This window comes from Amblyomma maculatum, chromosome 5 (assembly GCF_055883805.1).
Source record: "Amblyomma maculatum isolate TAMU_Amacu chromosome 5, ASM5588380v1, whole genome shotgun sequence".
NCBI classification, from domain to species: domain Eukaryota; kingdom Metazoa; phylum Arthropoda; class Arachnida; order Ixodida; family Ixodidae; genus Amblyomma; species Amblyomma maculatum.
The window spans coordinates 137,635,998-137,663,219 of NC_139348.1; the positions used below are offsets into that span (position 1 = coordinate 137,635,998).

Sequence of the window (27,222 nt, forward strand, 5' to 3'; positions counted from 1 at the left end):
GAGTGTAAATAGATATGTGAGACGGTTCATTTTCCCACGGTTTATATATGCGCCGGCGGATCCTGGCGATATAGGGGCGCGTCGCCAACAACGAAGGTCGAGAAGAACTGGAAATGTCTTTGTTGATGCCTCGGCCCTGACCTGTTATGCTAAAATTTGTCCAACAGTTGCCGGGGGTCCGTCTGTTGCGAAATTTTACGGATCATCGCGCCACTCCTTTCAACAGCGCGGTGGACAGTATAGTTTCTGCGACGGTGCCTCAATGTCGCATTGGTTGAAGTGAAGGGGTGCTTATCGTGGGACGCAATTTACGATCCGTTTGCCACGTGCACGGCGGCTATATTTTGCATGGCGGAATCTGTTTCAATCGATGTTAAGACTATAGGTATGTAAGTTATAAGGTATGCAAGTTATAAGGTATGCAAGTTATAAGGTATGCAAGTTATAAGGTATGCAAGTTATAAGGTATGCAAGTTATAAAGTATGCAAGTTATAAAGTGTGCAAGTTATAAAGTGTGCAAGTTATAAAGTGTGCAAGTTATAAAGTGTGCAAGTTATAAAGTGTGCAAGTTATAAAGTGTGCAAGTTATAAAGTGTGCAAGTTATAAAGTGTGCAAGCTATAAAGTATGCAAGTTATAATGTATGCAAGTTATAATGTATGCAAGTTATAATGTATGCAAGTTATAATGTATGCAAGTTATAATGTATGCAAGTTATAATGTATGCAAGTTATAATGTATGCAAGTTATAATGTATGCAAGTTATAATGTATGCAAGTTATAATGTATGCAAGTTATAAGGTATGTAAGTTATAAGGTATGTAAGCTATAAGGTATGTAAGCTATAAAGTATGTAAGTTATAAGTATCATAACCCTAAACATCTGACAGATCATCTAACCTTGTGTTTGGCGCATGATAGTCACTGTTGCTTATGTGCCATAAAACCACATATAACTATAACGATTTTAAAACTTGTGCTTGCCATTTTTGCCTGGTTTTCCGATCCAGTCGATTTCATGCTTCGGGCTTTATACTGTACGCCGGCTTCCTCGATTCCTCTCAACAGCATGCTGTTCGCTGCTCGCGGACTCGAGTATATGGGTATCTGGGTGGACGCTTGTAATTGTGCCTCTTCGCTTCTATGTATATGCGAGCTTGTGCCGTCCACCCCAAACCTTCATTTTCTTTTCTGAAACTTTCTCCCTCTGCACAATGTCTATATAGCTGGCCATATTAACAAAGTATGGTGCCCGTGCTTCTGTTTGTACATTTCCCTCACCGCCCCCCCCCCCCCCCCCCCCCCCCGACTTTTTTTTTTTTTTTTAATTTTAAGTCTTGTCACTGTAGTGAGAAATCAGCGTCTCTCTGCGATAGCGGTGTAGCACAGACCGTTGATATCTGTAATGATACCGCGTTAAGAAAGTGGAATGACAGCCATTCTATGTTCGCAGTGCTGGTACACAGTCGAGGCTGGGTATTCTGGCATTTGGGTCGCGATGAGGATTAACGTGACGGTGCGCGCCAGTTATTTTTTATCCAGCAATGAATTACCCTTCTATCATTTTTCATTCATATCTTTATCGCCTTTTAATTCACCCTCGCGGACGCATTTACAAACTTTCGTCCTTGATATCACACAGGCCCAAGTAAGCTTCGGTCCGAGCGGGAGTTTAGCCGACTTGTCAAGCCCGGCTTAATTATTCTTCTCTATTCGCTCTGTTTAGGCAACAGTCGCTTTCTGACCGCGGTATACAAATACGCGAGGCTTTTCCAGTCCGGTGATTTTTCGCAACTACCGCCCGCACCTCGGCATATTTTCTGCGTCTCGCATTAATATCGGGGCCAGATTTAAGATTCATATATCCGCATAAGCCGCGAGCTCGTTTGCACCCCGCAATCTCTGGCGGAGATCACTGCCTGCTTTTGTCTCAAATAAATGGCGCGGCTGTGTATAACATTCGACGGCGACTGCCTCGTTCCGAAAGGAAATAACTGTTCGATATCTCCGACGGCGAGTTGTTAAATCGTTTTTTTTTTTTCTTTGGACAACAGTGGAGGAGGAGGCCCGTATCAGCATCAAAGGAAGGGTATACAACCGCGTCGTTGAAAATAAATACGGACAAACTGAGGCATACGATTGGTGCTTTAAAGACGGACTTTATGCGGACGCATGCAGCGCCCCCTGTCGGCCAGAACCAATTAAGTTTGTGGGGCGCCCGCAAAAGCACTCGGGGACAGCCGCCCCTCCATTTTTTGCAGCCGCCCGCAATGACAACACGCACGGTATTTTTAAAACTTTTTTGTTTTGCAAGGGACAAGACTAGTCGCTGTGGGCGTTATTTTCACGTCTTTTCCTACACGACAACCGCGGCGCGCTCAGTTGCCAAACTGGTTGGTAGAGCAGCAGCATAGTCAAAGAAGCGGCCCATTTGCGCAGGTAAACGAGAAGTTGACGTGAAATGTATTTTTGTCTAAGTGCTAGTTTCCGCCAGTGTCCTGTTTTTGCCAAAAATACTCGACCGGGCTGATGGAGATGCCTTTGGAGGGGGGAAAATATAACCTCTTAATTATACTCGTTGCTGTATTGCCTGCCTTGCTTGACGAATCTGCGGCCATTATTCGCTTAGAACTGCGTAACTGCCACTGACCGCACAACGCCATAATCGTTGAAACGAGTTGGAGACTTGGAAGAGGCTTCTCGGACCAGGACGGCTTAAATCGTGTATCTGGCTATTTTGGCCCATGCTTCAACTACGTGCTTCAAAAAGGGGACTCTAAAACGGGTGCCATGTGGGCAGTATCGAACGAGGCGGCCAGTTCGGTAACCGGTCGCTGTATTTCGATGAACTTCAGTGCAAACATTCATCGTGTGCTCTGAGGTTGCACAGCTACAATCATTTCCTGACCACTCACCGTCGCGGTAGTCCGTATAATGTGCGGCTTTGGGAGGCATAAATATGTACCGTTACAGCTGAGCTGGCCAGCGTCCATGGCTTCCGGCACTGGGGGGAAAAAAAAAGAAATCCCAGCCAGCGATATAATAGCGACGCAGGACCCGTTTCTTAAGGTCCCCCTCTCTCTTTATATGCGGCAATTCCCTTCCTGGTGGCACGAGTCGTTCGGATTCCTCGGCGCCTTTGTGGTGGTGTCGTCTGGCCCGCTTTCAAGAAGAGAGATGGGGAAAGGGATAGGAGATGCAATGCGGCGCTGAGGTTTATCCTTGGCCTTGGGTGCTTTTCGAGCAGCGCCGCCTCTCCGACCGGCGTGGGCGAAAGCGGCTGCGACGCGAAGGAATCCGCGATCGTGCGACGGCACGCGGTTGTTCAGTGCAGCAAACGGTCATCCCGGTCCGTTAAGTATACGAAAACCTCAGCAGAAATAATGAGCTATAGCTAGTCCTGTTGATATAATCCCACACGCATGCTCATTCTGAGTGCTTCGAGCTGCTGTTAAACCCGGACGGTAAAGTGTGGCTTGCCGCGCGGTGTCTGCTGCATCGCTATGGACGAGATCCCGTGGAAGTGTGGACGTCGCAGCAAATGGTACGATTTTGGCATACGTCCGGTTTCTCCCATTCCTCTGTGCGCACTCTCTCCCTCCTCTGAAAGACAGATTCTGGAAAGGATCAATATCAACGCGAAATCTGCTTCCTTCAACGCTGCCATTTATTTCCTGAATAGCTTGAGAGATCGGGATAGCATCAATATCGCAGTCTGTTGTAACAACCTCGATAGCCCCCAAGGCTTTCCGCAGATATCTTTAGTAGGCGGAGGAGCCTGAATATAGGCAGCTGCTAAGAAAAGGAAAGATATAACATTATAACAGCGCTTTCCTTCACCCGGTGCTGACATACTTTTCGGAAAAGTGTCCATCGCTCATGCGACACTTATCTTGACCGCAAACCAGCGTGTCCTAGGTCGTATAGTCTCTCAACAAAGCGGCTAAACTGCCAAGTTGCTCTAAAATAATACCGTCACCACAAAGGAATCGTGGCTGTTTTTTGAAACGTTCGTTCGCCCCACTTTGGTCAGCCGCGTTTTAAACCAGACCAGGTGCCCTGCGGATTATGAGACTAACGTGGTTGGCTTGGAGGAGGGGCGCTAATCTCCCGGTCATGCGCGTTCGGCTCTCCGTTCGACCCCCTTCCCATTGTTCATTGTTGTGCGGTGACAAACCTGCTGCTCCGTATGCACGTCAGAGTCGTCGTCGTCGTCCCGGCGGCTCGCCTCTTCTTGGTGCCGCAACACTGGCTTCGCAGATAGAGCGCGGCCGCAAAGGGGGCCGGCCCTCTTTGTGCGCGCGGCTGACACGCTCCGCTCCCGCCTCCGCCCGAGGAGTGGCGCAAGTGGTCTCTTTTTCGACAGTTCCGGATCGCGGGCTCTCTCTCTCTCTTTGTCGTCTCTGTCTTGCAAAGCGACCCGTTCCGTTCGGCAGCGCACGTGCGCACCACTTCGATTGCGGCCTCAGTGTGTAGAAGTGGAGAAGGCATGAAAGGAGCGGACGTCTGAAAAGAGCGAATCGACGATGCTGTGCGCGTTTGCAAGTTCCGGCCGTCGGGCCTTTTTGACCACATATTAGACTGGCGGTCTGCCTGCCTGTCGGCGCTGCTGATAAGTTCTAACAGTGTGTAGGCCAGAACGAAAGCGTGTTTTTTCTTGGGGGGAGGTGGAGGGTAGCGAAGGTTTTTAACAATGGTTGTCTTTCAGGGTTGTGTGTTTCCTTTCGACCATACAGTCTGAGCACGTGGCCTTATTGGGAGAAAAACTCAGTCGAAACACCGTGGTCATTGCGAAACAATGGGCGCTATTAACTTGCGACAGTCTGTATGTGTCACTGACCTGGACTACCCATAGGGGAACATCTATACCGTACTCGCGCACTAGGGTAGGCATAGACTACTTTCCATAGACGCGAAGTACAGTAATATGATCTACTTATACTAACCGCATGTATTTCAATTCAACTCCAGTGATACATTTTTCTCAACCGAAAAGGTTGAATCAAGATTGTCTTGGCAATAATCTTGACACTGCAGTCGAAGTTTTAGTCTCTTCATATGAATGTTGAGAGCTACCAACACGTGGTCGACCAGAAGAAACGAGGCAATAGAAGCTATGTGTCCTGCTTTGGCTTGAATGGAATGCGTAATATATAACCACCGTAAACGTTAACAGGCTATCATATGGGCACGAAATGTGACTTTTTTTTTTTTGTTGTTGTCGTTTACAAACATGTACGTATTTTAAAAATTGTGGTCTACATCTGTGCTGTCTGCGCTGGTGGGTTTTACACTTTGTGGTCGTTTTGTGCTCCTCCACGTCCTTTATCACATGAACTGCAGGCCAATATGGCGGTTTCATTCCTCTGGTGTTCATACAGTCAGGAAACTACTTAAACTACCTGTATGACGCATGTAAGCGCTGTTCTAAACGCGCTCGGTAATTTCTTTTTTTCTCCCGCACCCTGCTGATCGATCGTGCGTGCGCGTGCACAATCCACATATCGCTTTCCTTCCTGCTATATATTCCAAAGCGCTTATAATTCGTGAGCGCATTATTAATGTGATCCGCCAGCAAAACTTGTGCATTTTTTTGATAACCGATTTTGAATAGTTGAACTATCTTCGTGCGCTAACTGTGAAGCAGTACAGAAACACCGATTTTTGAGCCCACTAACTAGCAGTGCGATGTGTTTCTGTAATTTTCTGCTTAATTTCGGAACCGAAACGACGTTATACGGAGCTCTGCTGGGGTCTTCCGCTTTCGAATTTGTGTGCGGACACAGTGCTTTGAGTCGCTATACACTTGTCTGGGATAACCGTGGTCATTGAAGGTTCTAAACTAAAAAAAATCTGTTCACGGATTTGTGTATTTTAAGCTGTGCATAGCAGCTCGAGACATTTAGGAATTAGTAAAGTCGTATGTTAGATGGATATTTTGAGTGTATCGTGAAGAACGACGGTTCATAACAGGTTTCACAGTCGAACATATTAGCTGAAATATATTCATTTTGTTCGGTACTGCCAACCGCATTTTGGTATCCATGGCAATAGCGGTACAAGATACATTATTGTACGCTGCGATGTAAAAAAGCAAAAAGAAAAAAAAAACGCGCGCTGAATTAGGCACAGGTCATTATTTTACTAGGCAAAAAATAGGCGCAAAGTGAACATAAACAAAACACTACGCTTGTAAAGAAAAAAAAAGAAGACAAGAAAGCTGGTAAAAAACATTTTTGATTTGTCAAGCAGACCACATCACGCGGAATCCCCTTCCTGCCTAGTGCCTACTCATTGGGGCCCGTCGTATAGATGGTCACTTTGCTAACAACCGATTTTTCAGAGCATTTCCGTGTGTGCACACGTAACTTCCGTCTGACGTTAGCCAGGCCGTGTTTGAAAACCACTCGGAAATCTTGGTCACGTTAGTAATGTGTTAGAGTATAACGTGCTGCTTTTCGTTGCACTCTTTGTTCGCCAATATGGCGGCCGCGATTACGTCAGCTTGTGAGTGAGGTTGTGACGAATATTCGCCACGTTGCCACCTTCAGATATCGCTTTTTTTATGGAGCAGATATGAGTTGATCCGCGTTTCGACTGGAGGGAGCAGTATACAACTTTCACCGTGCACGGTCACTTTTGTTTGCTTCAGTCTGAGCAGACTCGCAGCACACCGAATATAACTCCAGGTGCACGCGTAACTGGGCTAAGATCGCGCCAGTAGCGTAAGCTGTCTGTGTATTACGTGTGCTGTACGTGAGGGGCGCGGCAATGTTACAGTATTGTTATCGCACTAACGCGCTCTTTCGACGCGTGCAATTTTCCGAAACACGCAAGGCAAAAAAACAAAAACAAAAATCCTCTCCAGCCTTCCTCGCTTGTTAAACATCGGACGGCCGGCGCGCGTGGCATTGCACGCCACCCGAGAGGTGACTGGCCTCTACCTCTTCCAGGCTGCTCGGCAAACAAGCCGCGCTGCCGCTCCAGTAGTTACCGCTCCCACACGCCAGCCAACGCATGCGCGCGCGCGCACTTCAAAGGGGGCACGCGGCGTTATCCGACTCGTCCCGATAACTCCGAGACGAGGCGGCGTCCAAGAACGCGATGGTTCCGGATGACCGATCCACACACACGCAGCTCACGCTATCTTTCCAACTCCTCGCGCGTGTGCTGGCCGTGGCATGCAGAAGCAGCAGCAGCAGCAACAAGCGGTGAGAAACAACGGCGGCAGAAGCTAGCGGGTGCCGTACCCTTGTCTGGGCCACTCTGGGGGAGAGGGAGGACGGACGGGCTTCATGATGCATGCGGCGACGGCGGCGCATCTGGGTTAGCGGGCGGTTCGCGTTGTCCCCAATGGCTTCTTCAGCGCCGGCTCGCCCCCGGCGGCCACAAGAAGGCGCAGTGCCCAGTCTGCGAGCAGGGCATTCCCGGTGTGGATGCCAGGTGTGTAGACCGTCCAGTCCGCCGCAGCTAGTCTCGCCGAGAAGATGCTTCGCTGCCCGTGACCACTGCACCCCTCCCTGCCAAGCTTCTTCTGTCTCCTCCTCAGACTTCGTCCACTGGTCTAGCGCTGTACTCTGCCGGTCTTTCGGAACTCTTGGGTTTCCCCGCGAACACCTTGAGCCTCTGCAATCTTGTTTGCTCGCCACTGACGGAACTTATGCAACGTCTTCGTCGCTTCTTACGACATCGCCGAGTACCCGATCTGGTGGAATTCGAAGAGGTGAACTCGGGGCACGCGGAGGTTGCTGTGGTTCTGTGGTTTCTCCTTAGGCGGTAGTGTTTGTGAAGCACTGAAGACATCAGCGTGTGCTGCATTCCATCGTCCCTGCTTCTTCAAGAATACCACCGGCCTTGCGAAGCTTGCTGCAAGCCCCCTTGTTTGGCCTATCGCAAACGTCTTCAAAGCCGAGTACTTGTGACAGCGTTGGGAGCACCTCATACTTGACCGTCGAAGTGGTGGTTCATCGGAACGCAGAGAGGCTTGCATAGCGTCGAGGTCCATAGACAACAGTGATTCTTCGTGGCTTTGCGGGAATTTTCAGTCTCAGCCATGCTTCTCGAAACAAGGTGATGTGCGCTATTATAAGGTATTCTTTTTCCTTTCGTAGAAATTTCCCGACTTTAGCAGTGCTAGAATCCAGCTTTCTGGGACATGTATACTTGCCGTTCAACTGCGCGACCCGTAAGTGAGCCGCGCAATCCAGCGTTAGTCTGGAGAAGTCACGGCGGAATAGGTTAGGCACCTGCATGGCCGCAATTTTAGCAGTAGCCAGCTCTTTCCCTGGGCTCTTTTTAAGGCGGAAATTGCACTCTAGACTGGCCAATGTGTTTCTGTAGTGGATTGACATGAATACTCCGGGTGCTTTTAGGGCCGGATAACGATCTTTTTTCCTTCATTGCCTACACGCCGATATGACACATCTGACCCCACGTGCGCCACTCGAGAGCTCATTTTAGTGCATGGTTAAGGGAGTTAATACGTTGCGACTGCTGTGTAATTGTATGCAAGGAGGTGAGCCAGCCGGTTTTATTATGCAGTAATCGAGTTTCTCGGAGCTCTATAAAGGCGCTGAGAGAAAAGCTGACAGTTAAGTTCGTTGTGTGCACGTATAGATACTCACTCTGCGCAAGCATTTTTCGTTATTTTCATTCTCATCAATGGCAGACTACGTCGGCGACCTAGCATTGTTTCGCGTTGCGTGCTGGGCATCGGACTCTCTGCACGCTCGTTCACTTGGGCGCTATTAGCGCCATTCCAAGCCACTCACCTTTCCTGCTCCACTTCTCGTTCATGTGTCAGATTCACACTTCACTTCGCCCATCCCGACTCGTCAGAATACCCTCAGCATGAACAAAAAAAAAAAGACGTCTGTGTGCTGTGCGGCGTCAGTGCACGCTAATGATCTCCCCTCGCACTTGCTCCCTATATGGTTTATGATCTAAATTAGTTCAGATTCTGAGTCCTCCACCGCAGCGTTCCCCACAGCGCATAGATGTGACGCTTAGAGAAGTTACACCGCATATATCGTACGACGGCTACGAATAATTTGCGACATCGGACAGATGTTATTTGAACTTTCTTCAGCGCGTGTCCAGGCTTGCCACTGTTGAATCATTTTACAGTATTTTCCTGGAACGGGTGTTGCGTAGTTCTGTATCACCTAACCAGAACGGCAAAGTGGTTTCCTGAAAATGTGAACGTAGCGGCTGAGTCGCGCATCGATCGATACGAGGTTGAGACACTTGCTGGACTAACGTGGTCGCCGCGGTTGGAGCGAAGAAGGGACATTGGGGCCCTCCGATGGCTCCGTTCTGGTTGTGATTATTATGGCGGTATTGACGCAACCAGTGTATACTGTAGTGGAAACGGGCTGTTTCACTTTCCTGGTACCAAATGCTGGCCTCCGTGCCCATTCGTCTTTTCCTTTAATTTGTTTCTAAAGAAATTTCGTTCTCGTGTCTGCGTCGAACCGGCGTCGCAGTGCGCATGCGCCCGCTGTACTGCTAAGCCTAACGACGCCGACCAAGCTCGGCAACCTCAATGGCGGTTGGGATTGTTCGGAAAATTCAATAGAGACTCGCCGAAATAAGCAACACCTCATGCCCGCATTTGTTTCGTTGTCTACCTGCACATCCCAAATGGCGGTTACTGACTGGAATCATTTCTGTTCTCGAATGTGGCGGCATCCTCCATCGCGTCTTGGCCTTCTCACGGCAAGCGTACTTCACTGCGCAGTTTGCGTGTACGGCGGCAAAAGCGCGCGCCGTCTGAAAGCTGATAAGTTTTGATAACATAACCGAGTCGGTGAACTGTGTTCCAGCGGCGGATTTACGATAAGGTTGTTTTTTCAGCGGTGTACTACCAGATCGGACTTATAAGTAAATACAAAGTTTATTATATTTAAAGGGGCCTTAAAAACATGGGTTAGGCTGCTTGATCATCGCGGCTTAATAGAAAGGCCAATTTTCACATCCAACAGCTATATCAAGTATAATTACTGCTGGTTTTCAGCCTGAAGATGCTCTTTAGAAGAGGCACTAGGGAGGCGACAGCGAGCCAAGAATTTAGCTTTTGGACAGTCGTACTGTTACGTTTGAGTTCATATAATCTCAATTGCGTTTTATTTGGCTCCTAAAGCTCTGTGCGTTCAAAGGCTCAGAATTTACGGCTGTAGGCGATAGATAAACGTAACAGAACAGAAATTGGTGTCGTGTCGTCGCATAGCACATTAGAGGCTATACCGAACGCGCGCCGTGCGCCAAGCATCTCGGCTATATATGCGTAGTGCGGTCTACCGCAGCGTAGTGAGGCTGATGAGCTCTGCGCCACAGTGTGTGGTGAAGCATTGTCGCATCTGATGGAAAAAATACGTTTTATTTAAGCGGCTGGGCTTTTTTGTTGGACTACTTCTATTGATACATATTTTCCCGGTGACCTTTTACAGCAGCCGCATCTTGGAGAAATGGTGTCGCAGCATGTCGTCGTTGAAAGCTCGTCGTATATCGAGTCTCGATATAGTTACACCGAGTATTGGCTTTCCCGAGATTGCGTACTAATCGTGTGAACCGGGTGCATGCATGGTAGTCGCATTGAGTGGTTGCTGTTTGAACGAGACGCATGCATGTTATATAGTGGACGTTCAGTGGTTGCTTCCGTGGAGGCTGTAGGGGCTACGCACGTGCTATTTCTTATTCGTTGATCCTGCCGAATCGAGATATGCCTCGGAGTGTTGTACAATGCTTGTCAACCGAGGCGTTTTGCTGTTGTGCATAGCCCTTCTCGTCGGTAAATTTGCCTATTCGGCGCCTGTAAACCTTTGCTCCTGCAGTGTTTGTCCGCAGTGTATAAGGCTCGCCTGGTTAGTGCACATCGTGTAACAGCTTTTGTTCCTCTAAGCAGGAGCCTAGCCAAGATGATGAACGGAAACGGCTGTGGAGAGGCGGTGCCCACTTCGCTCTCCTGGAGTGTGGGTCTGCTCAACGGTGCCCACAAGTACCTCACTGCTGAGACCTTCGGCTTCAAGGTAAGGCATCCAGTTCTTTGTTCAGTGCCAGTGTTGCCAAGATTCTCTGTCCGTTCCGAAATATAACTAGCGCTAAGATGAGACAGGGCGCTCGCGGACATGCACGCACGATACTTAAGGGATAGCGTAGCTCTGGTAATATATGCGCGAGCAAAATGTGTGACATTAGAGAGTTTTAGCTTATCGTGATCCGCGATCCGCTACCGTGATCCGCCATCGCGCATTCCACTGCGCATGCTCAGACCCCCCTTGACGCCAATAGATGGCGCCACATACTAGATGTCGGCACATAGACCTGCCGCGTCGGGACCAATCAGCTTGAGCGCGCCGCCCATCGCGGTAGAAAGTCACGGTGGCGGATCGCGGATCACGGTAAGCTAAATCTCTCTATTGTATACTTTCGGTACATTGGCCACTTCCAGTGTTTCACGTAGTTTGGAAAATGACTTCAATTGTCTTCTTTCTCGGGATTCGCAATGTTTGACAAATTAAGGCTCGTGTTCAAAGCAAAAAGGATGGTCAGGTGGTCGAAATTTCCGGAGCCCTCCACTACGGCGTCTCGTAACCTGAGTTGGTGTCGGACGTTAAACCATAAACCTTATTTCGTCCGCAAATCGCGATCCACGTCGTGCGTGAAACGAAGGAACTTCGACTGCTGCATTTCGTATAAGTTCCTGGCCAAGTGCACGTCTAATTCGATCGCTGCTAACATGTAATAAGACCTTCGATCATCGACCCGCGACTGCAGGTCAATGCCAACGGAGCCGCCCTGAAGAAGAAACAACTGTGGACCCTGGAGCCCTGCTGCGACGCCGGGGAAGAGGCGGTGCGCCTGCGCTCACACCTGGGACGCTACCTGGCCGTGGACCAGTTCGGCAACGTCACTTGCGATGCCGAGGAGCACGGGCCGGGCGCCATCTTCCAGATCACCGTGTCAGCGGACGCCAAGGGCCAGTGGGCCCTGCGCAACACTAACCGTGGCTACTTCCTGGGCGCCTCTTCCGACCAGCTGGTCTGCGTTGCAAAGGCGCCCGGCCCCGCTGAGCTCTGGACTGTCCACCTCGCAGCCAGACCACAGGTAGCGCTGTTGTTTTTCTCATTGTGGATCAGGAGAACCAGAAACCATGGGCCTTGTTATGGAGCGACCATATAGCTTGGAAATGATAAGGTCGAAATGATAATGATAATCATAGTAATAAAGTTGAAACTCGATTTAACAAAGTTGAGGGGAGCCACGAATCGTTTCGATAATTCGGGAACTACGTTATATCCAGGGACGCAATGCTAGCTCAGCAAATCCGACAAATTCGATTATTATATGGTGCAGCGGTATCCAGGCAGTACCGCAGCATCATATTTGCAAAGCCTAAATGCGCCGAAAATAAAATTGTGGCCAGCGGAAATGATCGCCACTGCCAGCATCTATGAAAAGAAGCAACCTCGGCAAAATGGGCCCCAGGGGACCACAGATTTATTTCGAACCAAAGGAGTCGCTGATGTTTGCTTGCATGCGCTTTGTAAGCAACGACTGCACTGATTTTGTCAAGTCTCAAGTGCATCTAGGGCGTCTTCCACCTCCCTCATGTGTTCCGGCAAACTGCCGTAGCAGATCAAGGGGTCTGCAAGCAGCACTCAACGTTTTTTTACTGATGGCGCCACCTGATGAATTCACCTCAATATAACTCTCGTATTTCACCGCGCAGTATGGTAAAAGTGGGAAGAAGTTTTTCTGCAATGCTACCATTGGTTCGTTAATACATTTTGGGCTTTTTCTAAAGAATAGACTGAACTAGACTTTTCCCCTTCAATTTTTGGCAAAATGTTTGTTAGCAAATTGGTTCCGTTATTTCGAGTTAGTAAAAATTTTGGACCATATGGTCGTCTGAGAGGGAATCAAGATATCTTCGTTAAATCGGGAATTTCGTAAACTCGGGTTTCGTTAGATCGAGTTTTGACTGTGATCATGTACCCATCTCCTTCTCATTTGCAGGTCTTTTCTGCACTCGACTCTACTGATGTGCGAACATTTCGGTGTGCTGTCATTCTCTCACCAATTAGTTCAATTATGATTCTATTACTTCTATTTCCATTTCGATTCGTCGACTCTTCTCTCTCGACTTGCTCGAATATTGTGCTCAAGGCTGTGGGATCGAATCCCAGCCACGGTGGCCGCTTTTCGATGGAGCTAAAAAGCAAGGCGCCTATGTGCTGCGCGGTGTCTGTGCTGTTTAAAGAAGTCCGGGTTGTTGAAAGTTCCGGAGCCCTCCAATAACGGTGTCTCTCATAGTCCGAGTCGCTTTGGGACATTTAACTCCAGAAAAAAAAAAAAACTAAGCCATTTCCATTTGTAATTGCTTCGTTTATTAATTTTTGCTGAGACATTTATAGTCTGGCCTCCTCTTGCCTACAAGCAGAGTGGGAGATTCTCCTCTTTTAGAGTGACAGTCGTAAGGCCCTCGTTCTGCAGAAAATCAATTGCCGTTATCATTGTCGTCTTGTTAGCGTTGTAAGCGAAAAATGGCAAGCATGCCTCTGGCGGGTGGTAGTTGGCAAGTGACATGGCTGGGTGCTGACTGTTCGTAGGGTTGTGTGCCGTCACAAGACTGCCTGGTAGCTCCTTCAAGATGGTGGTCAAATCCGGGTCCCTTGAATTTCAAGTCAGACACGTTACCCTTAGGCCATGAAAGCATATTCATAAGATGTGCTCCAAGCGAGGTTTTATACCTGTGTCAGCAGGATCATGCAGTGGCTTGCTACTGCATGCTAATGAGTAAATGGGCACATTTATATTATGTGACCAGGGATTGAGCGAGTATTGCATGTATATGAGAAAGGGCACGTAAGGAAAGCCATTAACGCTCTTATCATACCCTTAAATTCCTTTCATTTGAAGCAATCAGAGGGTGGCTTTTTCCAGGATTTTCCGGGAAGAGAAATGGAAGGCTGCTGGCCGGTGCCAGGAGCCATGGCATTTTCTGTTCAAAAGTGGCGCTCTTGCATCCATCCATATATATGTACTGCTTTCTATAACTGATGGTTTGCCCTCGGCTTTTTTTCTTCAGGTTTGATTGATAAAGTATGAAATGCTGTTTCTTTAATCTGCACTGTTAGGTGCACAATTAGTTGCACAGGTAACCTAACTGGAACATCGGCACTATAGTCAGCACTATATGAGGGGAGGCCCAAACTGCAAACTAATAGCTGTTCTTGTTCTTGTGCTAAGGTTTCCCGGGGATAAGATGCTTACTGAACTCTACAGAAATGGTCAAATGTGTTGCTGGCTGATAAACAGCCTCCACGGCACTTCTTTGCAAAGTTGCCAGAAGCAAGTCTTCTTGGCTTTATTTCAGTCATGAAACTGCTTGGTGACATTTTCTTGTGCACTTGTTGTTTTGCTTGCAGTGAATATAAAACATCTGCAACTGCGGCAATGCCTGCAAAGAACATTTTGTTGTTCAAGAGATGAAGAAATAATTTTACATGAAGGAAACCTTTGGTGTGCATTGTAACTAGTCACATTTGTTCCACAGGACTGTTGTAGGCACATTTATGCAGCATTGGTAGAGAGTTTTAAGTATACAGCAGTTGCATCTTACCTGAACTCACCTATGGGGCTGAAACATGGAGGCTAACGGAGAGAGTTCTACTTAAGTTGAGGACAACGCAGAGGGCTATGGAACGAAAAATGGTAGGGGTAACATTAAGAGATAGGAAGTGTGCAGATTGGGTCAGAAATAACTCAAGTTACTGATATTCTAGTGGAAATCAAGAAGAAATGGGCATGGGCAGGACATATAGTACGAAGAGAGGATAACCGATGGTCGCTTAGGGTAACAAACTGGATTCCAAGGGAAGGAAAGTGTAGCAGGGGGCGGCAGAAAGTTAGGTGGGCGGATGAGGTTAAGAAGTTTGCAGTGGTCAAGTGGATGCAGCTAGCACAGGACAGGGTTAATTGGCGGAATATGGAAGAGGCTTTTGCCCTGCAGTGGGTATAGTCAGGCTGATGATGATGATGATGATGGAGAGTTTCAAAACCCCATCTAGAAGAATGAGCACGCACAGTATGCATGGAGTACTATCAAATCATTGAGAATTCAACTGCAATCCTGTCCTGTCGCTGCAGGTGACAATCAGATCCATTGGGCGCCGTCGTTACGCCCACCTCTCAGCCACTGGAGACGAGATCCAAGTGGATGCCGCAACGCCCTGGGGAGAGGACACTCTGTTCACTCTAGAGTTCAGAGACGGTCGTTACGCCGTGCACACTGGCAATGACCGCTACCTCTGCCCCGATGGGAAGCTTATTGAGAACTGCGCACCTGAGTGTCTCTTCAGCCTGGAATTCCACTCTGGGTGAGTGCACATTGGTAATTAAGCTGCATGTACTGGCTAATTTGTGTCAGTGCAGACATGTTTTTTAGCTGCAAGACAAACGAGGGCTTGGTTTCCATAACAACTGTACTGCATGGTCAGTGGAGCATACGTCAAGCAAGACTCTTGATCCAAGTGCTATGTCACAGGAGGGTTGGATGTTACAGCAAGCTTCCTAGCTGTAATTATCTATTTGCTGTTCTCAAACTGATTTAATAAAAATGGTAAAAGTAAGGACAGATGAAGTAACTAGATATTAAATCTGCCAGAAAATTCTGGTAAGCAGTTCATAAACTGTTTGTTTGAAAGCTATTTTGGGCATTGTGGACAATCTGTTGGTGCTGCTCTTCAGTGCTGTTCGAAATAGTAGCATCCAGTGCCACTGCGGTTCTTCTTACTGGTTTTGGGCAATATAAAAAGAATTCTTTTCCAGCTGAAATTCACCCTCGCGTAACATATGTAGTGCTGGCCAACCCTCCTCCTCCTCGCCAACCCTTTCAGACTCGTGACCTGTGGACTTATTGCTACCATTTTGAAATGAATGGACGTAGCCTCTGTGACCTTTGAACAAAATTTGGTGTCGACGCACATATTTTGCTTGTGAAATCGGTCAGTGATGGCAATGCCTGTATTATTTTTTTTTTGTCTTTCCAAGCTTATTATTAAAGCTCCATCCTCAGCAGCAGCTGCATTATTTCGATTAGAATATAATACCCTGATGATACAGGTTGCCTTCCATTTGTTTTCAGCGTCTCTTTAATGGGGGAAGAAGTTAGTGGGTCAGTTATTCCCCCCCCCCCTCCCCCACTTTATTTTTCAAGCCCACCTTATCTTTATCTTCATTTTTCGGCAGAAAAGGTCCATCGAAGGTGCGATTCAATTCAGACTACCCCCGTCACAATATGCACATTTCATATAGTATGCTTGTCTTCTACGTGTCACGCAATATTGTGTTCTGCCATTTTACATCCTTTTAAACTTGACATCTTCGAAGTGTGGAGTTCAAAAGAAAACTAGAAGAGTGGCTTGTGCAACTCGGCAGATAAAGTGAGCAGAGTTAGCACAGCCGACCGGTCCTTGAGATGTGACAGCAACGTGCTCACTGTTCAATGTGGAATGCAGGTACCTGGCTCTGAGAGACATGAACCTGCGCTACCTGTCCCCCATCGGCTCCAAGGCGGTGATGCGCACCCGCTCTAATTCGGTGACCCGTGATGAGCTGTTTTCCCTTGAAGATTCAGTGCCGCAGGCGGCCTTTGTGGGCTTTAATGGGAAGTACGTCTCCGTCAAGCAAGGTCAGTTTCTCCCCTCTTGTGTTGCAAACCTGCTAGTGGCCTATTTGCACCGTTAACGATGTCACTTGTGTAACTAACACTCCATGACCATCGCGTGGTCACTGGCAGTGAAGTTATCAGTGTTCTCCGCACAAGTGTTGGCAGCCTTGGATAGCAAATGCACGGGTACCTATGCATAGGCCAAATGCACAAAAGCACAGATCAAGTGTGCATTTTCGAGGAAGCATAATTGTAGAGGCATTTTTCTTCATGCTGAAGGCATGGGACTAATGCCCTGGCAAGAAGTATTGAGAACAGAAAAGAGAATTATTGACTGGAGGCTCTTCTTCCTGGTTCTGTGCAGCAGTGTCAAAAGCACTATATGAACAGCTCAGAGCTTCTAGCATGGTTGCAGCTAGCAGCAGATCACCAATATGATGGCCATCTCTGCACATATTTTGTTTCGCATAGTGTTGATCTGAGCAATAGGCACTGTAAACATCAGCCACATGTAGACTCACTTTAAGGGAAGCCATTAGTCTACCCTGCTGTTGCACAGCTGTGGGCAGGGGATGTCAAAGTTCCCTCTGCTTCTAAGCAGTATAGTCAGGCAGCTATGATGGCCCCAAATCTCAAAATATCTATGGAGGGTAGAATAAGCATTTTTCTAACCTCTGAGATAACTGAGTTTTAATGGGATCTCAAGTGCCAAAATATACCGACCAGAAGCAGAACCTGTGGCCTAGGAACTTTTGGCTACCCCTGTACATCACGAAGCACTTCGGTGAGGTTTTATGCAGCTGCTTTCTCGTGCATACAGAATTCCAGTTTCCTATCATGCAGTCCTGCATGCAAGCAGCACACTAAACTTTTACTCCTTTTCCAAAGAAAAATTGTCAGCTATAGCTGAGACACAAGTTTCTTTCCTCTTTTTTCATTGCTATTAAAGAGGCCTTTGGAGCGTGGCTGAGCTCGAGCCTCAGCTGTGTGACATTCTAGTGCCTCTAGTATTACAGTACCTGTTGATGCTAGCTGCTTTCTGGAAAGTTTGGCAGCGTGGCTGGCCGGCGTATTTGTCATACATTGGGAAAATCGACTCATTGAACACTCCATCTCAGTGATAAAGTGAGGTAGGACCACTGAACACTTGTCAATGGAATGCGGAACACTACATATGCTTCACTATTTACCAGAATGTAAAAGATTGCTAGTCCACAACGGCTGACAGAGCTTCTAACATACATAAAGGAAGCGTAGTGCAGTTGTGTCAAGTAAATACACTCAAGTTTCCTAATTCTCTTCCTGCATTTAAGTGGCCTTGAAACGCTGAAATTATTCTGGTCCTTTGTGAGCCATCAACAGTAGTGCGCTATTATTTGTCCTTACCAGAATAAATCATAATGTGCCCTACAATATTGCTTATAAGTAAGACTCCTTATAACTGGCACTTCTTATAAGAATGTGCAGTGTTGTGCTTTGAAAAACCAGCATTGTAGAGGTTGTTTGTAGTGTACAGTCGCTCAAATCTTTAACCAGCACGCATGATGGCCACATTTTTAGCGATTCTGAGCGTTACACAGGAGCTAACCTGTGAAAAGTCCAAGTATAAGCGACGGCTCACCAAGGACTTGCTTAATCTTTACCTTCTGGCAAGTTTTATCTGCCCTAAGAAGCAGGAGTACAAAAACGGCAGTCATTGCGCGCCAGTTAAAGGTTTGCGCGGCTGTACTTCATCTACTAATAGATTACCAGATTATACAAGTGCTTTGAGGCAAGACAGCACAAACGGATTGCCTCTCGCACTTTTCTGTCTCCACATAGTGCTGCGCTGTTTGCTGCTCACGATCTCACAAGCACATTCTTGTTGCAGGCGTTGACGTCACTGCCAACCAGGATGAAGTGTCAGACCACGAGACCTTCCAGCTTGAGTGGGACAAGGACTCTGGCCGCTGGTTTGTCCGCACCATGCAGGATAAGTACTGGAGCCTCGAGAGCTCCTCTGGCATCCAGGCAAACGCCGACAAGGGGTGCGTTACATTGGGACCATCTAAGTTGTTTCCCAGAACAAAATCTATGCTAGAAACACATTCTGTTTTGTTGAACAATACTCGTAAGCATAATTTCCAGGGCAAGAAATTCGTTTTAATGAACTGGGATGTCATCTGTGAGATGTATTCTGTGGATGATCTGCTACAACAGCTTTGTGGCTGTGCTGTTCAGCTAGAGTTTGCCGATTTACTTCTGTTGCGTTCAACTACATTTTGGCGCAAATAAAATTCGAGACCACTAGTGTGCATCAGAAAAACCAAATTGTGGTTTAAATATAGCCCAAAGCCCATTGTACAGCAAGACTAATAGCTCAAGTGCAGTTGGCATTTGGAAATTAAATTTTAGTGAAACAGTAGGCTACTGCTTGCACTACGCTACAGTGTACTCCTGCACTACTTTCATGCATGGCAGAAACTGCGGAAAGTTTGTTTTTTCTCTTATGTTCTGTCCTAAGCTTATTAGCGCAAAAGCGCTAATTCGGAGTTTCAAGGTCTTGCAAAATCATCTACCGTTTGCGTGTCTGCAATTTCGCCGCGCCATGCAGCAGCTCAGCCCTTGCGGTCTCGCCTGGGCAAGCACACCGGCTTCCGAGGTAGTGTCCCGTCCGACCGATATCTCTGAGCCAAAACACTGCGGCAGGTGCTTTCTCTCGTTATAACCCGGTTTAAGTATGTTCAAGAGTTCCATTTCTTACGAGAAGGTGGAACTAGGACTCTTGTCATTAGGCCAGATACACACATTCATCTGTGAATGTAGGGTGGAGGGCGTCTTCCCTTGTAACTCGTGTCGTAGCGCAGCGTGCATTGCTCAAGAGTTTTTATAATGGCATGTCAATCTCTTCAGACGAAAAGTGACCACCTTCGATAAAGCACTAAACGTGCCCTGTACTTTAGTTCTGGTGACTGTTTTATTCATGGAGCATGCCCCCATTATTCTGTTCTTTGCTTTAACTGGTTGAGCATGCAATGGCTTGAAGAAACCATGTCAGAGGAAGCTAAAAAAGGGTTGAAGGAAACCTCAGTCCATAAGCCAACATTTCAACAAGCGGACTTGTTCTAGTCTGGAACAGTAGACAAAGCAGATCAAGATAAATCGACTCGTCGAAACACTGACTTGTGGACTGAGGCTCCTCCTCAACTCTTGTTCGGTTTCCTTTGACTTTGTGCAGCCATCTTCTTCACCTTGACCTACTCTTGGGCGGAACCACATGGCACCACGATACTGCTATCAGCAGCTTAATTAAGAACACAGTGAAATGCAGGAATTCACAAGATACCAGCAGCTGTGGTTCCCTGTGAACTCTCGCCTGCTCTTGCTAATGCAGATTTTCATTTCTTGCGTGCAGGTCAGCCAACAGCCTCTTCGAACTCAACTGGCAGCCCGATGGCAGTGTGACCCTGGTGGCCAGCAATGGCAAGTTGGTTGGTGCCAAGAAGAGTGGTCACTTGTTTGCCAACTGCGAGCCCGGTGACCCCGCTGCCAAGTTCCACTTTCTGCTGGTCAACCGCCCCGTACTGGTGCTGAGGTGTGACCAGGGCTTCGTCGGCCGCAAGGGGCCATCTTCACCGCGGCTGGAGTGCAACCGTGCCAGCTACGAGATTGTACACGTGGAACGTGCTGACCGAGGTGTCTGCCACCTCAAAGGTACCTGCCTCTCGAACCCAAGCTGCCAGCGGTTGCTTATCTGTTTAGACGAGTGATGTTATTCCCTGCAGGCATTAAACAAGATGTATTGTGTTCAGGATATACTAGGTGTTACGCTGGTATTAAAGGCCGGTATAAATGCTTTAAAATGTGGGCTGTCAACCAGCTATGACCATCATTTTAAGTACTGGTGGCAAATGGTGGCGCGAGCCATCATACGCAGTGCCTAAAGCTTTCTATCGCTAACAGCAAAGCATAACTTGGAGCACTAGCACTTTTTATTTATCTGTCGAGGCATTCTTCTGGCCTTTGGCTATACTCTTTACATAGACATTTGCTCCTCTTTGTTCAACTGCAGCACCACAATTTACACAGCAATCTCTACCTCATCAGCAGCCACTGTAAACAAAGCCTCACTTCAATATGTCTGCATGAACAAGACCAATGTTATGCATTCTGTCTGCGAAATTTGAAAAAAAAAAAGTATGCTATACTCCGGGACAACTTTGTGTGGCTATGCAACGAAAGCTAGAGAACAGAAATGCACCAACTCACTCTGTAGCAGAATGTGCTGTCCTCCAGAAATTTTGCTAAACTTCTCCGGGAATATTATATATACCATCATCGCATTAACATTATGTTTCGATCAAGGATACTCTACGGTACTGGTCACTGCAGTTCGAGTATAACACGTCATACGCTGCCCTTTGGAGATTCCGCTGATTCCTGCTGTACGCTTTCACAATGTGCTTTTTAATAACATAAGTTTATACTGACCAGTCGCGAATTTACTTTCACATAGGCCTTCAGGGAAGTAAAGGAGCAAATTTCAATCTCCGCGTAGTTGCCAGCTTAAAAGCTATTATGCAACAGGAATACAGAACTGGAACAAAAACCACAACTTACACCGCATATGCCTGAGCTACTTTTTGTAGTCGCACTGTAAAAAATCTCTGCCCCTGTAGCTTTGGCTGCATAGCCACACTAGGTTGTTTAAAACTATAGAGCATTGCATTGATATTTACTTTCAGTATTTATATAGTATTTATGACATAGCATGAAAAGATGCCCTGTAGATACGCTATTTATCATTACTAATTGCATTAAGGTTACCTCGCTACTGTGCACTGACTTTTGAAGTGAATTTAAGCCAGCAAGTACATTTTTCTTTATGGCTTATTTTCATTTTGCCCTTGATCCAGCTCTGTGAGGCTCAGATAATATGAAGACCCTTGCTAAGAAGGCAGGAGAAAGATATATCTTTTATACACCTTGCGGTACTTTCTTTATCTTGTATGAAAGAAAATTTGGAAGCGTGACGAAGATGTCATAATGAGCTAGTTGGTGATGCATCTTAAAAAGGTAATGCACCACGAATGAGGTGAAAGGCAACAGATGCTGAACGCAGTTTGAGGGCGTTATCCGGAGTAACTGTCTTCTGTCTTGACCTATGACGCTAAGGGTTAGTTTCTGATCAACAGGCATCTCCTTTACAGGCAACAATGGGAAGTATTGGGGCATAGCCGAGGACGGCTCAGTGTCAGTCGACTCCGATGACAGCTGTGGCTTCTATGTTGAGCTTCGTGAGCCATCGCGCCTCTGCCTGAAGACTGCCGAAGGCTCTTACCTCAACGCTGACAAGAATGGAGCCTTCAAGGCAGGTGCAGCCGACCCAAGCCAAGCCACACTCTGGGAGTACTGAGCTGCCTACTCCGTCTGGCTACGGATCTAAGTGGCAATATGTCCCAACCCTTGAATTTTTCAGCTTCTGTGTTTCTTGGCACGCTGACTCACTTGGCTGAAGAAAAACATGGCCTGCTAGTAGTTCAGGTTACAGCCTTGTCTGAATTCCATCTTTACCGATGCAACAGAAAATTCTTCACACCTGTTGCCCACCCGATGCTTTTGGCATTACACGAAAAGATCAAGTTCCACATTAGGCGGGATTTTCGTACGCTCTTCGAGCAACTTCCAATGGTGGATGGCTCTATAAGAGCTTGTCTTTTATATTTTTTTAGTCACAAGTGGGCTCTTCCCACAGAGCGTTTACGAACAAGCATTTGGTTCTACTATGGGATTATGCAGTGTGTCATGAAATACAGCTCTGAGAGCTTGTGGAGACACAGAAGCAACATTTTTTTGCCAGTAACTTGCGTTGACATGTTTTCAACACACTAGTGTCCGAAAAGAGAGAGAGAATACTGTAGTTCTGGCAATCATATCTGGCTTTGCCACATTAGACTTGTATTTGTGTGCGTGCATGTATTGTTGTGTGCTAGTACCCCGGTCTTGTGCAAACCTGTCGTAATATAATAAGCTAGGTCACACAAGATAGCCCTAAAATGCTCAAAAAAAGACTGAATACATCCTGTGGAGCCCCGAAGTCTTTTCTTCTGTCGTTGGTCATAATGCGCACAGCTGATTCTCATTCCACACAATGTGCACCGGTGACTGTGAACTGTAACCTGTCTTTTCACCCCATCTTTTTTGTTTGTTTGTTTCCTGTAATGGACGTGGTTCTTCCCCGTTTGATACTGATAAGCCAAACTGACATTCCTTCCATAATTGCGTAAAGCCTGCAGAAACGCTGGATAGAAGATTTGTTGGTGTCTTTGTGCGCCACCATTTTGCATCACCTATTGAATAGGAAGAGGCTTGTGAGAGGTGCTGTGTTCTTTATTTTGTGACTGATGTATTTTTGAACAAAGAGGTGATTGCAAAGTATTACCAGCACGGATGGCTCTTTTCGCCAGCAGTGTAGGATGTAAACTTTCTTTTTTGCAGTTTAAGTGTGACCAATTTTGTATGTTTATACACCGATTCAATTAAAGACAGTTTTTCAGTCATGAACGTGCAGTCTTCTTTTATTAGTTGGCCCACTGCATAGGCATTCTCTGACCAAAAGGACTGCAAAGTTTTTTGCTATTGTCACACCACTCCACGAGCACTGCAGTGTGTTTTGCAGGCAGTAACAATGCACATATTATGTGCAAGTAAACCAAATGCGAGCAGGTAAGCTATCGACAAACCTTCAGAAGATGAATGGTTTAGAGTTGGACAACGTTTCACAAGAGAAAGGTAATGCATTGCTAGATTTGGTAATAACATCTGGTGTTCTTTATTCCACTTGTTCACTGTTCCTCACAAGAAATGTGCAGGAAATTTGCTTTGGATAATAGTATATCACTCAATTTGAAGAATAGAGGTGTCAGTTTAGTATTACAGCAATGGAACATCATTCAGTGCAAATGGTATTAGTTACTCGGTAGTGACCAAGAACTCCTATCCCCTTCATTAAAGCCAAAAAGGCTGCTATCCATAAAGGCCTGCGCCGAGAAGTATTTTGCATATTTGGACAAGGAACTGGATGATTTGCCTTCTTTGGCAATGGAATCCATGTGAGCAGAGAGAGGAGGCATGCAAAGTGTGAAGGAAGAGGGAAAGGGGGCATGTTACATCTATTCCTGGCAGATCTTTCCAGAGAGAAAGGACAAAGAAGTTACCTCTCTTTCCAGTGTAAAGAATTCATAGATTCAGCTGAAGATGTCCTAAGGTCGGACCTATGTCCTGAAAATGTGCTGCAAAAGTCCTTGGGGCCATTTTGAGGATAATTTTAGGATGTCCTGAGGCCAGACAGTAGGACTTGTGAAAGCTTTTCGGAGATCATTGAAGGGCTTGCAGAGGATCACAGTCTCCAAAGAGGCATCCTGATGACATTCTCAGGATGCCTCGATGTTGTCTGGCGAAGCTGCAGGTGGCACCAAGTTCACATAAAACTGCCACCAAGAGCTCGACCATAGCAACAGTAGGGTTATGCCCTAAGTCAGCCATTTGTGGCCAATGGAACCTCCAGAAGAGTATAGCACTACGCCAAGTGGGACCTTATACCAGTCGGGACATTGGCAGGTATGCTCTGGAAGCATTGGCAATTTAACCAAGTACCTTCTGAACACAAGGAGTTCTGCTACTGATTTCCAACCATCCACAAGCACCAAAAGGAAGAGTTATTCAAAGTTTGGAAGATTCCTTCTGTGGTGTTCGGTTTCCTCCATTAACAAATATCTTGCAGAAAACTTGTGAAACACCTGCCCTCTTCAGAGGAACAAGCCAGACCTGCCTCTGCACATTTATTGTGTATAAGACAATGCATATTACTAAAGATTTCACACAAGCACAGAGCCGAAGGAAGTCTTGTCCTTATGCATCCACATTGTGGTCCACTACATCTGCACTTGGGGCCTGTGCTAGGGATTTTAATGCGATTTCATTAAAGGGAATGTTGCACCGAAAATCCGGTGTCAGCTTTGTGAGCGAAAAATCACGAGCATACTGATGGCAGGTGGTAGTTGGCAGCTGACATGGCCGTGCACCACATGATATCGGAAAGGTCGGAGGAGCTGCCAACTCTGGTTGTTTTAGGTGGGAAAGTGGAATAAGCATCGACCTTCGATGCCAAGTTAGGCACGCTACTCCTATAGGCCATGCAGGCACATTCATAGGACGTGTTTAAAGTAAGGGGCTTTATATGTCGGATGGTAGCCAATGCTATCGTGTCGTACCCTTAAAGGCGGAGCTTATGTGTCCCCCATCCCCCAGATATTTTTTTTATATCTTGGCGTAGCTCTAACAAGGTACAACTTCAGCACAGCACTGTTGTCAAGTTAACTCTAGAAGAGGAAAAAGGATCAATTGTGATTATCACTCGATGCCATGGGGTTGATTTAAGTGAAGTATGGTATGGGTATTCTTCAGAACTAGTCTGAATGGAGTGGTAGGTAGTGGCCGTTACATTCAGCTTGTAACAAGGATGGCTGCTTCTGCTTTGGATTACCTCTCATCACAAAGCGCAATTTTTCGACCTCAACTGTACTACATGAAAGTTGCAGCAGCTTGCAATGGACCAGATAACACCCGAGTGCTTGAACTGTGCAAGCACATTTCATGAGTATGTCAGCGGTTTTTTTTTCACCAATCTGTACATTAAAGGTGTGCAAATGTAACATCAACAGCATTTCTAGGGTCTGCAGCACCCAGTGCGGCGGTGCTGTGTGCTGCCAACCTTGCTACATGTAATTTAGTTGCCTTCTGCATCCAGACCAAAAAGTAGCCAACGTCTATTGATGCTGTACTAACAGAATATATTTAGCTGCAAAATAGCCACTTGGAGCTGGGTGTTCAGCCAGTGATCAAGACATGCTGCTCTTCGTCTTAGCAACAGGCATCCCATGCATTTTCACAGAGTATTTGGTTGCCATTTGTTTCCGGATAGATTCCCCCGCCTTACTTTGGAGCATAGCACCTAATGCTATCTACCCCCTATTGACATCACTATGAAACATGGATTTCTAGCCTATAAACCACTATCACTCAGCCTTATATAAACTGCCATTCTGTCTGACTGGATTTGGAGGAAATTGCAATCACCATATGATTTTGTAACAGCAAAAAATTTTGAGAGTACAGTCAAGCCCTCTTATAACAATACCGCTTTGAACACTATATAGGTTATAACAATGAAAAGCCCTGGTATTGTCAGCTTACCATGTATTCTATTCGGTCACTAAGTGCCAACTCTAACAGAAAAAATAACTTATACATACTGCGACTGCGCCAGCCAAACCGCACCAGGAAGTACTATGAATGATCAAGGCTTTCAGTCTGCTACTTTCAGAAGTTGGGCGCCTTGCAAAAAGTTTTCAGCAAGATTGGCATGAGGCAGTCAAAGCTGACTGATTACAGGTTTCTGCGTGGGAATAAGTGAAAAGTGTGGCCCACTTACCCTCATTAAACTTTCTCAAGTCTATGGTATTTTCTTGCATTTTTTGGCTTCACCCGATTATAACAATAATATTTTCATGGCACTTCAATATTGTTATAAGTGGGCTTGGCTACATTTCAACAGAGAAGTATGTGATGCCACCAGCATTCACATAACTTGGATGCAAAAAGCACTATAACTGCTCTTTATGAAATGTGGCATATACCACAATTCAAGGATATGCTGAAGACATTGTCATACAACTTTTGCTCCATTAAAGGTAAACTGTTTCGCTCTATGGTTATGCTGATTTTTGTTCGGCAACAATAGGTATATTAATTGTTGGCAAAATTCGTGAAAAATGGGATGTTTGTTTTCCTGCCATACAACTGAAAATTGTGACAATCAACAATGCAGACTATTCCGTAGTCACAACTTGAAGGTGAATGGCTGCCTAGCTTCACGGAGCCCTGCATAACAATTGTACTGTTGTCATTGGACCTATACTTATAATAACACGCAGTGGCAGTTATATCTTTTTTCTTTCTTCTGTCTTTTCTGGTTTAAAAAGATCCCTTTTCATTAAAATGCACATCGATTTGTCATCATTGTCTCCAAGGCTTGAATAAAAAACATTTCCATTCGAGGAGAAGGGTATACACCAGGACATTTCTGCTTTCGGTGTACATAAATCAATGACATAAAGATATAAGTTCAGAAATTACATATTTAAGCAATATAACATCGCATTAACTGCAAGACAACTGTCAAATCTAGGGCCATATATGATATAGTAGCAGTACAGTGGTTTTGTTGCAAACAAATTGAATTAAAACAGAAGGAAGAACGGGCTGATATATATGCAACTACATGATAGCTAGCTAGTTTTCACTGCCCTCCAAATCATCACAGTCAAGCAGTACCACAAAAATAACTCTCTTAACTATAATTTAGCCATGTTTCATAATTTTGATTGACATCACAAAGCGAACGGTGATCGCTTTCGCCGCCTCGTCGCGTCGCTCTCGTTTTCGCTCACATATACACATCACAACAAGCATCTTACCATAATAGTGCTCAATCACGTATCACTGCGCAG

At 46.3% G+C, this 27,222-nt stretch overlaps 1 protein-coding gene across 2 annotated transcripts in view; it reads left to right on the forward strand.

The window, feature by feature from the left end:
* sn (fascin domain-containing protein singed) overlaps positions 1-23,215 on the forward strand; it is a 65,529-nt gene extending 42,314 nt beyond the window's left edge. For both annotated transcript variants that reach the window (XM_084604471.1, XM_084604472.1), the window contains exons 2-8: positions 10,904-11,027; positions 11,776-12,105; positions 15,151-15,380; positions 16,521-16,693; positions 18,543-18,699; positions 20,067-20,365; positions 21,862-23,215. In XM_084604471.1, the coding sequence (XP_084460597.1) occupies positions 10,917-11,027; positions 11,776-12,105; positions 15,151-15,380; positions 16,521-16,693; positions 18,543-18,699; positions 20,067-20,365; positions 21,862-22,067 (1,506 nt within the window). In that variant the 5' untranslated portion in view covers positions 10,904-10,916 and the 3' untranslated portion in view covers positions 22,068-23,215. The remainder of the gene's footprint in view (positions 1-10,903; positions 11,028-11,775; positions 12,106-15,150; positions 15,381-16,520; positions 16,694-18,542; positions 18,700-20,066; positions 20,366-21,861) is intronic.
* The last annotated feature ends 4,007 nt before the right edge of the window (positions 23,216-27,222 follow it).